General features: G+C 38.1%; 1 protein-coding gene across 3 annotated transcripts in view; it reads left to right on the top strand.

The window, feature by feature from the left end:
* The window catches only part of LOC128738123 (cuticlin-3), a 143081-nt gene that overhangs the window by 33203 nt on the left and 93741 nt on the right, over positions 1 to 16137 (top strand). For 2 of the 3 annotated variants that reach the window (XM_053832994.1, XM_053832992.1), the window contains exon 3: positions 11630 to 11690. In XM_053832994.1, coding sequence (XP_053688969.1) covers positions 11649 to 11690 — 42 coding nt within the window. In that variant the 5' untranslated portion in view covers positions 11630 to 11648. Of the gene's footprint in view, positions 1 to 5098; positions 5110 to 11629; positions 11691 to 16137 lie in introns of those variants that run through there. The other variant, XM_053832995.1, reaches the window with a different exon arrangement.

Here is a 16137-nt window from a genome sequence, read left to right as displayed (position 1 = left end):
GAGTAAATTTCATGGGCGGACTTCGTAGAACAACGACTTTCATAACTTTAGAAAAAAGTCATTCAAATTCATATATTACTTGAAACATGGGATTTTTCAAGTAATATATGAATTTGGAATACAAATAAAAATTTTTCATGTCATTCACAACAAAATTGGTCATAATAATTATTTTTCTAAATTGCAGCCGTTTTCGAGATATTCGGATAAAAAGTTCGTCGCCGTCAGACAATCTAGTGTTTATTTTACTGAGTGAAGAAGCCAGTCCCGTTAGAAACCGGTCAACCCTAACGACGATCACGAACAGTTGGATTTATTTTAATATTTTATGTTAAACACGTCTTTTTTATATGTTACTCCAGTTTCCCCACTATTTCTTTAAAATTTCTATATTTAATTTCCTGCAACTTATCTGAATGCATCTTATTGATTTAACCTTGCGCTTTTGAGTTGTGGGTATTTTAAAAGCTGTATTCGAAAAAACTGTACACACTAATTAGTTAGTAACTGTTCTGGATTGTCTTTTCTTTGTATCCGTTCAGTTTTGCAATTTCCAAAATGTGTGTTAATTCTTTTTGTTTCCCCAGCTCACTTAACGGTAAAGCTGTCATTTTGTGTTGGTGGGAGTGGTTAAATGAGCTAACTCGTTTGGTATTCGTTGATTTCCTGTAAATTTCAATTTAAATTTCTGTTTCTGTGCTTTCAATTTGTCTGATTACAATGATATCCAAGAAAGGAAGTTTTCCGTCCTTTTCTATTTCATATGTAAAGTGTATGTTTCTGGCTGCTAGAATGGTTTCCAGTTTTCCCTTTTTGATTATACTGAAAATGTCGTCGACGTATCGCCACCATCTTTTTGGGAGTACCTGGTTTTGTTCCTGTTTGCTTTCAATGTTAGCCATTAACAGCTCACACAGGAACGGTGATAATGGATTGCCCATCGGTGCACCTTTCAACTGTTTGTAGCTGTTTGCCAACAAATCTAACGAGTCGGATCAATTTTTTATAATTTTCTTCCCTGTTTTATTTTAGCAATTAATGATAAGTATTGGAGCACATGCCACACCTCCTCTATAAAATTTAATGTAAACCAAAATAATTTCTGTGTTCCAGAAGTGCCTAGTTTTTGATTTATTCAGCCACTATTTTTGCCACTATAATGCAGCCCATATAAAATTGCGTAAAAATAAGTCCTGTTTCAAATCCAATTTCTAGTCCACTTAAAAATTAAATTTAAAGTTTAGATAGACTTGTTTGACCAGCCGCAGGCTGAAAAGCTCTCTAATATAGAATAAAAAAAATAGACTTGTTTGACCAACGATACTAATTTTGGTTTTAGTGATGGCGTTTTGGTCATCGGGTTGCTAGTTAACTAGTTTATTTGCTGTCTAGGCCAACGTTTCAAGGATTTATTTCCTCTTCACCAGGGCAAAAACATTATTAAACTAAACATATTAAACAATCCGATGACCAAAACGCCATCACTAAAACCAAAATTTAAAGTTTAGTTTAAACCCTAATTAAAGCTTGAGATTTTGCTATTTTCCGGTAAGTGTCGGTATGATCCAGCTTTTTACGAGCCATAGTGGCGGACTGTATCTGTATACATCCCATAGTTCATTTCCCCACGTTCTCACGGCAAAACTAAAGGAACGTGCGGAAAGAAAATGTAATTAAAACCAATTTATTCTAATTTTAATTTAAGTGATGGTGAATAACTCTGATAAAAAGTTGGAAATTGTTAGATCACACAAATTTTTTTTTTTATTATTAATCTCCAATTTTTGACAAAATGGGAAAACGGGACAAAAAATAAAATGAGTGGAAAATAAGAAAATGGCAGAGAAAAAGAGTGACAACGATGCTAAAAACGAGGACATTTTAGAGCAAAAGATGAAAAACGGAAGAAAAAAGATAAAAATGAAAGAAAAGAAGTAAAAGGCATAAAGAAAACAAAGAAAAAGAAAAGAAAATGAGAATGAACTGGAAAGAAAAGGAAACAAAACGGAGCAAAAAAGAGAAGAAGTGGAATAAAAGAGGAGGAAAAGAGAAGAAGCAAATACGGGAGCAGCAAAATAGAGAAACAAGAAAATAAAAACTGGACTGCAAAAAATAATGGAGGGAAAATGAAAACGGATGAAAAGAAAAGAAAAAGAAGAAAAACCGCACAGCAACAAATGGAGAGAAAATGAAAACGGAAACCAAAAGCTCGAAAAGGACAAAGAAAAACTTAGCTTAGCAGAAAGTAATGAAAAGCAGAACGTAATGAGAGGAAGAACGGAACAGACTAATATGTACAAAAATCGAAAAGAAAAGGAGTAAAAAAGCGAAAAAAAGACGAAAGCAGCATCCGAAAACAATAAAAAAGTCGAAACAGGACTGGAAATAATATGAAAAGAGGAAAAATGGACCTAAAAACAAGGTAAAACCAAATAGAAAAGACAAAAAACGCAACAGAGAAAGCCCAGGAACAGAGGATAGAGATAGAGAGAGAGAGAGAGAGAGAGAGAGAGAGAGAGAGAGAGAGAGAGAGAGAGAGAGAGAGAGAGAGAGAGAGAGAGAATTTCAGTAGGCTTTATTTCGCCGATAACAGCTCTGCCTAGAATTTTATTTTATGTCTTATCTAGTACCAATGATTAGAGTCAGTCGTGCGTGTTCTAAAAACCACGCAAGGTAGAATTACACGTTTATTGCCTCCACTTTGGGACTTATATGTTCTTATGTGGTGTGAAATATAACTTTTTCGTTCAGATATGATCTCGTATTTCTCAGATGCAATCGAGATATACAAACCAAATTGTTTACTGGGTAGCTCTTCGTTTTCTTTCCTCTATTTCAGGTTGCTGTCGTGACAAGCAGGATAAAACGAGATCACAGACAATGACTCTATTCCTCGCATGCTTTAACAATAATTTCAAATTTGGGTTTGAATGGAAATGTCTCCGCAGCCATAACGCATTTTATCAAAATGAGAGAAACCTCGCTTAAAAGTATCAACTTGTACGAGAAACGTGTGCACGTAAAGCATGCGTGACGATATTCTCCGTAGAATCTTCTTCAGAGTTATGTCTTTCTCTCTATGGAGTAACATTGACTCTTTTTCTAAAATTTTGCCTGAAGAATAGGGAAAACCCCAAATATATATTCAGTGTAACCAGATTTCCGATGAACCGTTGCGAAGATCCGAGCGTTGACTAAACTAACCGGCTCTGATCCGTTCAGTCTAGTGATCCGTTTTGCCCTTCACTAAAAGAGGTACAGACGAAGTCTAACGTCTAATGTTGAAGTACTATTTCAACTTTGATTTTAAACCCAATTGAACCCGGCTGACTGGAGTTTCCAATCTGATCGGCCGGTATTTTTGTGATAAGCAATACTTATAAGATTCGCCATCCTTTGATTACTCCATTTTGTTAGATTAAAACATTCTTCTGAAGAGTGGGGTGCCTCACCTTTTGTTTATATCTATGCACGCTATAGTAATGATAAGGTTTGGGATCATATGGTCTATTTGCCATACACTGTATTAGAGTATTAGACAAATCTAAAACACTAAAACGAAACTTCCTGTCTGGACTACTTGTAGGTACGTACGTCACAAAATACATCGTTGTAGTAATCACCATTTAACTCTAACCATTGCTGTCGGAATTTCAAATTAAAACTATCCCTCGATATCAGTAAAAATTCCATTTCCGCTGCGGCGATCTGTTTACTTTTGCAGATCTACTATTTTCATTCGATGACCGCCCATATAATTGCAAAACATTTAAATTTTTAATTTACTGATTAATATGAAACCAACATTTTCTTTTTATGTAGACAGCCGATTACATTACATGTACGATATCTATTTGTCAAGCCCAACATTCAGTCCAATTAAATAATGTAATTACAATAAAAGTTGATGTAAAAAAACAAACAAAAGCATCGGGTTGTCTGCAGCACAATGCAATGCAATGATTTGTGCCCACCACTCTGTTGACACTGCCAATGTCGAAGGCTGCTGCTCATCACTCGGCGCGCACGGTGGCGGGCGAGTTGCTGTCATTGAAAGGGTTCGCCCTAGATAGGCACGCCAAGATCGTCCTCCAAGAGTCTACGAAGCTCTAGGATGATTATGCAGCTGACTGGCTCGTCCGTACGTTCGTTGGTACCCTATTAGTGCTCGAGGGTAGTCCGAAGATTGATGCATCGATAGGTTGACTCGTACCTACCTACCTACTCGAAGTGGGGGATAATTTAGCGTGCGGTTCCAATTTGTGAGGTGTGGAAACGGTGAAGGTTTCGTTCCAATGTTCTCGGTACGATGACCGCCGCGGGGAATTTTTACCCACACATGTGTGTGATTTCATTAACGCACTCACCGGTTGCTGAAGGTTGACCGAAGTACTTCATTATTTTCTTTATGATAGTAAGGTGATGAGTGCAATTATTCTTGGATATTTAGTTTTGAAACTTCACTTAGTTTTTTTATCTCAAACCAATTACCCTTTATAGACTAATAATCTGATTGTATTTTATTCTGCAATTACATTGATATTTTATACGAGTTTATAACTACAACTTCTTTGTTCTAGAAAAACAACCCAATGAAAAGTTAGCAGAATTTAATTTAACGATATCTCGTTAAACTGCATTCTTCAGCCATAAAGATGAATGTTGAAAGATAAAAAAAGTAGTCTTAAACTATAATACCTAAAAAGAGATAAACATTTTACCACCTGCTGGTACAATTATTTGCAGATGAACATATTTTACAGACTGGATCTTGGGAAAAACAAGCTACCATTTCATTTGAGCGAAGGATTAAATGGAATTCAAATAGCTTATAGTGGCATGCACGTACTTCCTTCCCTGGCAGTTGGTTGATGTCATCTTTTACATTAATCAATACGCATATGGTATTGTACCTGTTGGCCGAACGGTCGTTGTATATGCAATTTTTATGGACAAGCGGAAAAAAATATGCCGCATAATTTTTTCTATTCACCATTTGCCATTTCCTTCCGTTTAGCCATCCAATGGCTCGGAAGACCTATTTCGTATTCCGAGGTTAAATTATGCATGTATGGGATTCGCTTCTAAAGAAAAAAAAACGGCCAGAGACTTGCTTCAGTACGGTGCACTTTCGTTTACCTTATCACGTGAAATCAATCTGCAGCGCGAAAAGCACGCGCAGTCTTGCGATTCGATAGCTGCTTGGGAAGTAGAGTCAACTTGCTAATGTTGTTGTGGAATTTTCAAACTCGTTCGTCAGCCGTGGATTTGCGGCACGGAAAACAGATTTATGGGAAGTAGGAAACGATCGCTTGGAGATGGGAAAACTTTGAAGCTTTAGTTTTTCATCTCGCTCAATGAAACAAAAAAAAATGTTTCATAAGTTCAGAGAGCTGCATTGTTCTTTCTGCTCATTGGGTAAATTCGTGCGCTCATTCGAAACGCTTGTAGAGTTTTCAACTATGCTCTATGTGAACTGGTACGACATTGATTCGCGTATGGGACCGACCTAGTTAGATAAATGTAAAACTAGTGAGGGAAGTTCGTTTGCTTTGTTTTCAGCATGTAACAAATGCACAACCGGACATATGTATAATCCACAATGTACTTTTAATCGGTGTATTGTGTATATTTGTCGTTTTACCATGCCTGTTGCACGGTTCCTCCACCTGAATGAAGAATACCCGGATTTTCTGCATACCAGAACTACGAACTCTAGTATGTTGACAATTCCTGACTACGAAGCTTGATTCGAAAGTATCCAGGTGTTGTTTACATCGTCTCACGTACTAATTTTGAACAGCAATATTATAAGCTAAAGTTGTTAACTCAAGACCGTTCACCTACATTCCGGACCAGGAATCATTAAATTCAAACCATTTCGACACTAAAGGTACCGAGCAATCTGAAATGGCGATCAATTCAGGTATGAGGACATGGTTGTTAAGAAGCAATTCAGTAAGGTGAACACCAATAACAACTACTTTCTGCTTGAGCGCAGGATACGTAACTTTAGATTTGGCAAGAATCAGAAATGCGTCTACTCCCTAAGCAATTACTAGGAGGAAGCAAACACTTGAACACGTGAGTCGGTTGAAAAATAATGGAATAAGTCTTGAGATATATATAGACTGCCCTACAGTGGATCCGTCCACTGCCACCTTTGACTCAATAAATCGTTATTAGTTTCGTCATCCCAGTCGCTTCCTGAAGCCCAAATTTGTTGGATAAGGAATTTTCCATGGTGAAGAACTAGAGGATCCGTAAGGGTTGAATAGACCCTTAACAAACATCAGGACATTCCGCTTGGTGGACACGTGATCTCTATAGAGAACCGGCAGTAGGATTACATTGCGCATTGCACAGGCGTAGGCGAATCCATCTCAATCTATCGAGATCCACATCATCCCGTGAACTAATTTGGAAGATTCGTCTCTTTCACGAAGTTTCTCTTCAGCTTATTTTCCTTTTCATTTTCATTTTCAGCTCAGTTTCTTTCCAATAAGTTCATATGGCACACTGCCATCGTGTAACAATTGGAAAATTCTGGATTGTCCACTCAAGGTAAAGCAAGGCAAGAGGCCCGCTTCAAACCCGATTTTCACTCTGGTCGTTTCTTTTAATAACTTTTTCGCTTGTTTGTCGTCTCAGACTTCAAGACTTCACTAGCGGAGCCGATTTCCATGCGTAGCAGTGTGAAATAATCTTGCAATTGGTCATTCAGTTCGGCGTCGGGATCCGAGGGTATTGCATCCGGTGCAGAATGATCCCGTCAAGGTGACATTTACTGCGACCAGTTCTCCCGGCTTTGCACCAGTAGAAGGACTTCACAGTGCAGATTGTCTAACCCGATGAACGATTTCGGCTGAACTAACTAATAATTTTCCAGGAGTTGTCTTCTCCCGGACTGTGCTAACGCCAACATGATTGCATGTGATAATTGCAACAAATGGAAGTATTTTAATTGCGCTGTAGTGGTCACAGTATCGGCATTTGTGGCTCAAGCAGCACGTTTTTTTTAATTTGGGAACGGGCACTGGAGTGGATGCGTCCTGGAGAAACTTTCGTGTTCCCGTAAGGAGTGTAGAATTGAAAGGTTTCAGATAAAATCGACTGCTGACACCATGAACCCATGTTCAAATTGCGGAAGACACCTTGTTCAAATTATGGAAGACACCTCCATAATCCACCTACAAGTTCAAAAGCCGAATAAAATGCTTACTTACTTACGTACTTACTCAGTTAGCCTTACATTCTATGACAAGGCCTGATTAATGTTTCCTGAATTCCTTTATCTAATTTGGTCCATGGCAGCAGGTCTCCAGTTTCGCAGGCACCCAGTGCTTGCCAGATCTTGCTCCACCTGGTCTTGTTACCTTGCTCGGTGTGCCCCTCTTCGTCTTGTTCCTTTCGGATTCGATGCGATAACCATTTCTGCAAGATAGTTGGCATTCTAGCAGGTTTCGGCCCTTCGTGATACGACCATTTGTGTTTCGATCATTTGTATGTAATCTGATTCATCCTATATGCAACGCAATTTTAAACTGAGTCGATTAGACCGCTTGCAAACTAACGGCAGATTTCCTCACAATCACGTCCTGTATGCCTACCATACATTATGCCTTCCGCACGTCCATTTTCTATCGTCAATTATGCCTATCGTCCATTATGCCTAACGTGTTTATGTCTATCGCCCACTCTGGGTTACCTCATGCACAGATTATTCTTTGCTTAACAGATATTTGAAAGAAATCGCCTATACAGAATCTTTATGCATAGAATACAGATTTCCGCCAATTGCACAGACTAAATAGATTTTCGCGCTTTTACAATGAGAACAAAAGAGAAAAAACAGTCAGCAAAATGACTCTCTGTCGCTTTCACTCTCGTTGTAATACATTGGACAGATTTTTGCACCGAAATATTTCCTCGCTGTACAGATGGCCAGATTTTTCCAACAAAAAACACAGAATTATATGTGGCACCCCTGCGTCCACTATGCCTAGCGTCCGCATGCCTATCGTCCGTATGCCTGACGCGGTAAACCCCTCTATATAATCTGCACTTTGTACGGAGGCTCAGATTGTTCAACCGCAACTGTTTGCTGAATAAAGTTTTGCTGTATCTTTTGAGTTACGGTGTTACAATGCGTTCATTTAGTCACTAATGAAGTACTATCATTGTAGCATCGTAAATACAAAAGATACAAAAAACTTTTGTTCAGCAAAATTGTAGATAATAACTAGGTCTTCAAATGTCCCATACACAATTTTGTCAAATTTTGTTCGGCTGAAACGGTACTGTCAAATGAATCAAAATTGACAGAAAGTGATCGAACCATCCCTGAAGATAACAAATTCGTCGCCATCCGAATTGGTGAACTTCTTAGTCTGAATCATCAAAACGAGTAGAGGTGGGTGGGTACCGACAAAATTGAACCCAGCGAACGAAACCACGAAATGGAAAAGGGCCCGATTTTAGTCCAGAAAGTGTATGGGCATTAAACTGTGACGACGGAGGAGGATCTTCTTCCAAAACATCTCTCTCATTGGATCCTAAGACCGATGATTGACTTCACCCGCTTCTGGTATTGGGGCATCCTGCCTACTTATTCGTCATTCTGCGACTACGATTCTCTGCGGCCCGCAGAGAGACGTACAAACTCGAAGCGCATGACCAAGGGGAGTTAAAAGAGGCATAAACGATACTGTGGAAACTTGTACAAGCTGAAGTGTCCTAAAAAACTGAATACCCTGAGGAAAACACAGAGGCTACCGGAGAAACGACGTGCGGTAGTTGCTCAAGCGAGTCCCATCTACAAATCGTGGCCGTTTTTAACAAAGAAAGGTTTTTGCGGATGCGAGGCAGAATCGCCGCTGCTCCGCTAGAATCGTCTGAAGCTAAGTTCCCAGCAAACCTTCCCAAGAATCTTATTACGGACGGATACCAGCGACGCTACCGTCACGCCAAACGAGAAACAGTCTTCAACGAAATGTGGCAATGATTTGAAACTACTGCCGCTCCGCATATTGGCGGAGTGTGGGAAAGGTTTGTCCGATCAGTAAAACAGTCCTAGACGCTCCTCGGCAACCAAACGACAAAACACTAGCGACTACTATTGAAGTGCAGGCAATGATAAACTCCAGGCAGCTTACTTACTAGAAAGTTGAGACTTTTCTCATAATATAGTTTTTAGTTTTTGAGCCACGATTTTATAAAGGAATAGAGTTGCGAGTACCGCTTAGTTGGTTTCGAGGTACAATGCTGATCTAAAAAGCCAGTCGTCGTATGTGCGAATCCCGGCTAGGTGGACCTGCTAGATAGAGTCAGTAGGATTGTTGCACTAGCTCCGTAACCGTCCAGTACTCTAATAGCCGGTTGTGAAGTCTGTCGATAAAGAAGGGTCAAGTCTAAGAAAGACGTTTAAGCCCAAGGCTTTGCTTTTAGAGTTGCGAGTATGTAATGGAGCCGCATAAGTAAGCAAAGCCGAATATTTCTGGCAAAGTAACAGTTTTTCCTAGTTTATCTTATCCAATCAGTTTCATTGTAAGTAAAAACAAAAGCAGTGCGTCTCGATTGCATTCTTGTAACTTTATTGGACAACAAAACTGGAACAAAATTGGAACAATTTTAAAGTTTGATAGTAGATACTTTTTTCCAAGGAATTCCTATTATTTCAACTCTAAAAAATTAAATTAAATTGTTTTATTCTTCTAGATTGCAGAAACATTATTCACAGGCAGCTAGCTAATAATGATTCGCGATTCGAAGGTTCACTAAATCAAGTCTGGATACAGACAACGAACTCTTTTAATAAGAATAATTTATAGAATCATACGTTGTTTTACCGACCCGCTATTGTTCCAGTAATTAGCATTTTCGGAACCTAATAAGAAACGAATACAAACCTGGCCTCCCTTCTTCGGTTAACATTGCCTTACACGTGGGAGCTCATGTCGTTATTGACCATTGTATAGCAAGAATAAGTGAATCTTGTACAGTTAGCTGAACAACCCACTCTCAAGCACCGATCTGCTGATTCATTGTGAAATTTTACTGGTTCCTGTTATAATATCTGCGGAAGCGCAGCTCAGCTTAAATGTGCTCTCTGGTACGTGAAAATGGAAATTCGTTTCTTAGTTAGTTGTGAAAACAAATTAAGTTTATCACTCAATCTTCATATGTTGAAGTAAGTTCTCATACGGTTCTCAACCAGCAACTAGCGAAACCCCCTGTTAGTTTTCAAGTTGTTCCACAATTCAATTGTCCTCTGGTTCGGTCGGCGCTTCTCGTTTGTTTACATTCTTAGATCATATCAGGTAGCGCTGCGATGACCATCGTTTTTCAGCAAACTTTTCTTCAACAGTACCCTACCTACTGCCCGCCACCCGTTGTTGCATTGCATTGGACTGACGGATCGTTCACCGACCGACGCCGCCGCGCCGCTTGGCCCCGTACGGTTACCGTATTGTTGCATAGAGCGCCGAGCGGATTGTTCAAACAGACACAGTTATGGCCGGCTGATCTTCCATTCACCGAACGGACCAATAGCTACGCCATCAGTCAGTGAGAGCAAAAATTAATGAAAGGAAATGAATTTCATTGCGTAATACCACCGAGCTCGATGCCCGGTCCGCTCGTACCCAGCAGCAGAGGTCTTCAGTCTTCAGACCCCAACAAAACTCATCTGCTCCGTGTGCTTGCCTTGCATCGTTCGCGGATATTTTGCTGTTGTTTGAATTTTTGGTTAATCGCGCCCGCAAGGCACAACACGAAGGAAGATATGAGATTTTTTTGTTCGTTTTCGTAAAGATATATGCGGATGAGTCGGATGCGGCCGCCATTGTTATGATGTCATTTGTATTTAAATTACTTTGCCCACCGCATTTGATTTGCCTGGCACGGTTCGGTTCGGATCGGTAGCCATGCCGGCACTGGCACGGAGGATTTTGCAGGTTCAGTGTTGAAATGTGGGTTTTTCGGCTAGTAGTGGAACTCAAATTAGCGAAGATTTCATCGTACGCCAGATTGACGGGTGGGAGTTGTTGTTTTGCATAACTTACTGTGCAGAAGGTCGGACTATCAGAGCGTTTATCTATATCTTCGAAATGTTTAACACCTTTTTGTGAAGGATTTTTGGACGGGTTTTTTTGGTGATGCATTTTCTAGTCAACATTTAGTTAAACACTGTTGTAATTGGTGTTTTTGAAAGCTATTTCAATATGCCTTTCTAAAGGTTGCAGTATACATATTAGTATAGCTATTTTCGAAGTCTGTGACCTCTTCTTAGTACACTATTGAAAATAGTTTTGGCTACGCTTTCATCGGGCCCAACCCAGTGCATTCTGCGACATTGTACATTCACTATAACAACAAATGTTTATACATGACACAGGATTTTGTTTGTTTGTTTGGTAACATACAACAAACTGCATATAAAGGTATTTTAGCTAACATCTGAATTTTATGTAGGGAAAACGGTCTGTCTTTCTGAAAGCTCCAATTTAGTTGTTTTTCGAGGCGTAATCTAGGCGTGTTTTATAGCACCGAATTTAACCGAATTTTTATTGCAATTTCTATTCGTATTTTTGAATTGTTTATTAACAACAATTTTTTTTTCTTTTTTCAGGTTCCTCAATGAAACCAATATGGAATTACGGTCGATAGCTTTAGTACTTTTCCAGTTAGCGGTAAGTAAAATCAGCATGTTTGTAATTTACATTGAATATCCATACTTTATTCAATATCATCAAGAACCATTCTCATATATTCAGAGCTATTATTGCTGGTTGTTTGTGAATTGTATATATTTAGTGATATTTACATGACGAAATATTTTTAATAATTGGAAACGACTCTATTGAAGATTTATTAGCTGTCTAATATTCAGCTCTAACGGGTGGCAACTAAAGTTTTGGAATTTTTTTGTGGGGATTATGCTCAACAACAAACGAGCTAAGAGAGAAATGAGAGTATATATGTGCTAACTCTCTCTCCTCTTTTTGTTAATATTTTTTGTTTTATTTATGCTTGCCCAGTTTTGCTAAAAATGGCGTCGAAACAACATTACGGGAGCGCGTTGTACACTTCTACGAACTGCCACAGAAATCTCGGCAAAAAGTATGCGGTACCACATTTAAAAAGCAAATATGTTGCGGCTTCGACTGTTTACCATATCCTAAGATGCCCAACAACTATTCGCAAGCAAGGTAGTGGAAGACCTGCCAAAATTATAGGCGCAGAAGAACATCGTTCTCTTTCTCGTTTCTTCAACAACAAGTCCCCTGGTGTGACTATCAATTAAGATGCACCAGACGAATACTTGACGAAAATTTTGATCCCGTTTCTACAAAAACATCATGCATTGGCCGGATAGAGCATAATCGCATTACGCCAAAAAAACACAATCGTTCCTGAATACCCGTTCGATCCCATTTTTACCCAAAAGCAACGACCCGAAAAATCTGTCTGAGTGCGCCCAGTCGAAGATTTCTTCGGGTTTTTGAGTTCCTTGGTGTACAAAAATAACTGGAGAGCCACGAATTGCAAACAGTTGATTAGTAGAATCAAGACATGCACTAGCAAAGTTGACATGACGGCTGTATAACGCTCCTGTTTCGACGTCTAGCGAAAGCTTCGCCGAACAGCCGATTACAGACCGTTTTCAAATGTACCCTAATTTTTTTTCAACAATGGATAATGTATCTTTAATTTCGGTAAATCAGATCTTCTTCATGTATCTTTGTCGTTTTTTGACAGCTTGAGAAAATAATTTCAAAATTTTAGTTACCACCCGTTATTAGACAGTTGACAAATTTTCAATAAGGAATGAGGAGCTTCAAAATAAAATATTTAGTTTGCTGCTATCATTTTATTCGAAATAACTTAGTTGAGCTCAGTAGAATTAATAAAAACTCCACCATCAACTCACACACCGTTTAGTGTCATGGTTGATCAACATTAACCACTGAAATCACTACCGCACTACGGCTAGGCTGACGTAAAGTCACTCTTAATTGGATAACCTTATATCCGGAACACACCCACCCACTCGTGAAGTTGTGAAATAGCAAATGGCCTTCTGCAACGATCAACAGACGTGCACGACGACATGCAGATTAGGATCATTTTAAACGCACAGATAGTGAGCAGTGAAAGGGGTCTGCTGCAACACTACACTGCAATGTATGTATAGATGCATGTTTGCAGTTTTTTTTTCACTTTTTCGAATGCAAATATAAACAACAAACTAGGTTCCCCGTTTGCTCGTGGGTTACGTTGTTGTGGTTGCCTGATATCAGTAAATATACTCAAACTCAGTTTTTCTGTATTAGAGTGCTGCGCGAAAGGTGAAAAACTGACCCAAATCACCCGCATGCACACTTCTTAGCCGAGGTTATTAAAACTGGTTTGAACTTTAATGTGTACGACGAGCTGCGAGGTTGTATTGCCGCTGCACGATTCCCGGCGGTCGTGCCATGTTTTAGCCTTGCTTTCATGCCCGTAAAAAATGGTGTCCAGCAGCCATATGCGCAGAAATGCGCTTGCCAAGGGGTACGAATCATGCGGAGTTGGCATACCGACAGACTGTCTTTTGCTACGGTAGCAATTTTTAGAGCATAGAAATTTATTACCGGAAAAATGTACATTTTTTAGAATCATGATAAATTCAATTTAAAGCTAATTCCCCAAATCGAATTAAAGTTGCATCCAAACGTGAACATTAACAAGCAGTTATAGGTACGAATTTCAACAGATATTGATCATTCGTTTTTGTCTTTGCCAGTTGTTCTGTAACTTTTGAGTCTTGTATGACTACATTAACCATTTTGCAAATTTCTCAAGTGCTATTCTTGAAATAGTAGTTACAGAAATTTATACAAAAGAAAATACACAATATGGACGTCTGTTAATTGCCACATAAAGTCTACTCCAATTAGTATTTGGTTGCTGGTTTTTAATGACTGTAGCGCCTCTAGTTGTTGTAGCGAGCAACCAGGTTCAACGTAATGACCCGGAAAAATTGGTACCATAAACCATAGAGACACATAAAATTGCTGTGAGTGCACACTTACTTTGAAACCAGAACGTAGTCATAAGTATCGATACCCAATTTCTAAAAGCGACTGTAAATATGAAAGGAGACCTATTTTCCACCTATTAAGCGGCAGCCTGAACAATATCATGAATTATTTTAAAACTGTATTTATTCGACTCAAGTTTTTCATACCAATTCGTTTGCTAAAGTTTACTGAATATCTGAGTGCAACTTGGTATTAACAAGGCAAACTAGAATACTTTAAGTACACAATAGACGAACTAGAATACACAAACTAGAATACTTTAAGTACACAACTCAAGTAACAATTAAATTGTTATTACATCCCACTAGTGGTTTTCATAACCAATTTGATAAAACCGCTGATACATTATGAGCTCCACCAAAACTTTATGATGGCCGCTATAAAACTGCCATCCGACCAAGTGACCCACTCTTCGAAAGATTTTTATAACCTCTAGAACCTTATAAGAATCAGACCATAAGCTGAAGTAGTCTTATCACACTCTGCTGAAAGCAGCAATTAACCCTCTAACGGGTAAGACCGTCTAGAGACGGCCTTCGCTTTTGGAGCTCCAGAGCCGCATAAGAAATTTGTTTTTTATTTGGCAATATGCAAAATATGTTCAGAACAGATTTCTTGACATTTTGATACTAATATCATAACATTCTGACCATGCATTCAAAAGTTATCATTTTTCAAAAACAAAAATTCCGAAAAATTCCGAAAATAATCAATGCGCGAATATTCCCTTTTTTACTTTTAAAGGAAAAGGACATCTAGAACAAAATGATTTTAATTTTGTAATATATCTGAATTGAAAAAATATCTGGGCAGAGTGTTAGAAATGAAAAAAGAAAAGGAGAAATTGGACTTTTTCTTACCTGGCGCTCCTCCAGATAATTATTTTTGCATGAAAATCAGAACGTAAGGTTTTTTTGTGTGTACTTTCATGATAAAATAGTCATTAGCTTGATCGCATCTTTTTTACGGTGTTGCCCGTTAGAGGGTTAAACCGATTATTCTTTTCGCTGTTGGACAGCTACCACCATAATTTAATGAAACTTTTTACTACAAAGCTATAAATCAAACAGCTTTCTCTGGTAAAAAGCCAAAGCAGTTCGCCAGGTTTGTTAACTTGTAAATATATCCGTGAGTAGAAAACTTGAAGTTTTACTGTCAGATCATCCTGATCGATTTGGTTTATTGCGACCATAATGAAATACAGTGGTTTACCGATTTTATCTACTCATCCGAAAATTTTTGGTAGATATATTTGGAAAGTAGACAAATTTGGGGAAAATAAATTGCTCCAAAATAATTTAAATTAACAAACAAATATTGTTATTATTACTCATTTTTTCAATTATGTAATATTTCAGCGTAATTTTATGTATATAGCTCATTTTATCCATAGCCATAATGCAGGTCAACTCAGCAATATTATGAAAAAAAGACATATCGAAATTCGAAATTGCTCCGCTTTTATTCAAATTTTGTGTAGTTATTTCTTTGCAGTAAATTTTAGATCCGTATTTTTATTTGGTACGTAGGGTTCTTTTTTCTTAGTCAGTGTGTACCCAAAAGTAGCCATTTTTTCCACCTTCCTTTGTCTAAAAATTCATAACTTTTGATCCATTGAAGCGTTTTAAATGATGTTAATACCAAATGGAAAGTATTTTAATGAGCTTTTCAGAAAAAAATATTGGACTGAAGCCCAAACTTTTTTTTTATTATCGCAAAAACATTGAAAATATTTACTTTTTATGTTTCCATGGTGTGTAGACCAAAGAAACTGTAAGTTTTAGTAAGGTGTCGAGAATACAATGGAGACGCATGGTTTTTTGTTTTTGCTTGTAATAAAAGGGGTTTTGACAAGGAAATGCGTCTCTAAAATAAAACGCCATGCGATTCCATTGTATGGACGCATCTTTATGTCTTAAAAAAAGAGTATCTTGAAAACTGAAAATGTCACAGGTCTGTTTTTTGATATCGTATGTAAACAACTAGCTTGCCATTGAAAGTATAATGAAAAAATAAACAACGAATATGTTAAATGTTTTAAGTAATTTTAAGA

This window comes from Sabethes cyaneus, chromosome 2, assembly GCF_943734655.1.
Source record: "Sabethes cyaneus chromosome 2, idSabCyanKW18_F2, whole genome shotgun sequence".
Taxonomy (NCBI): Eukaryota; Metazoa; Arthropoda; class Insecta; order Diptera; family Culicidae; genus Sabethes; species Sabethes cyaneus.
The sequence above is the reverse complement of the archived record's forward strand: the minus strand, read 5'-3'. Positions and strand labels throughout refer to the sequence as shown.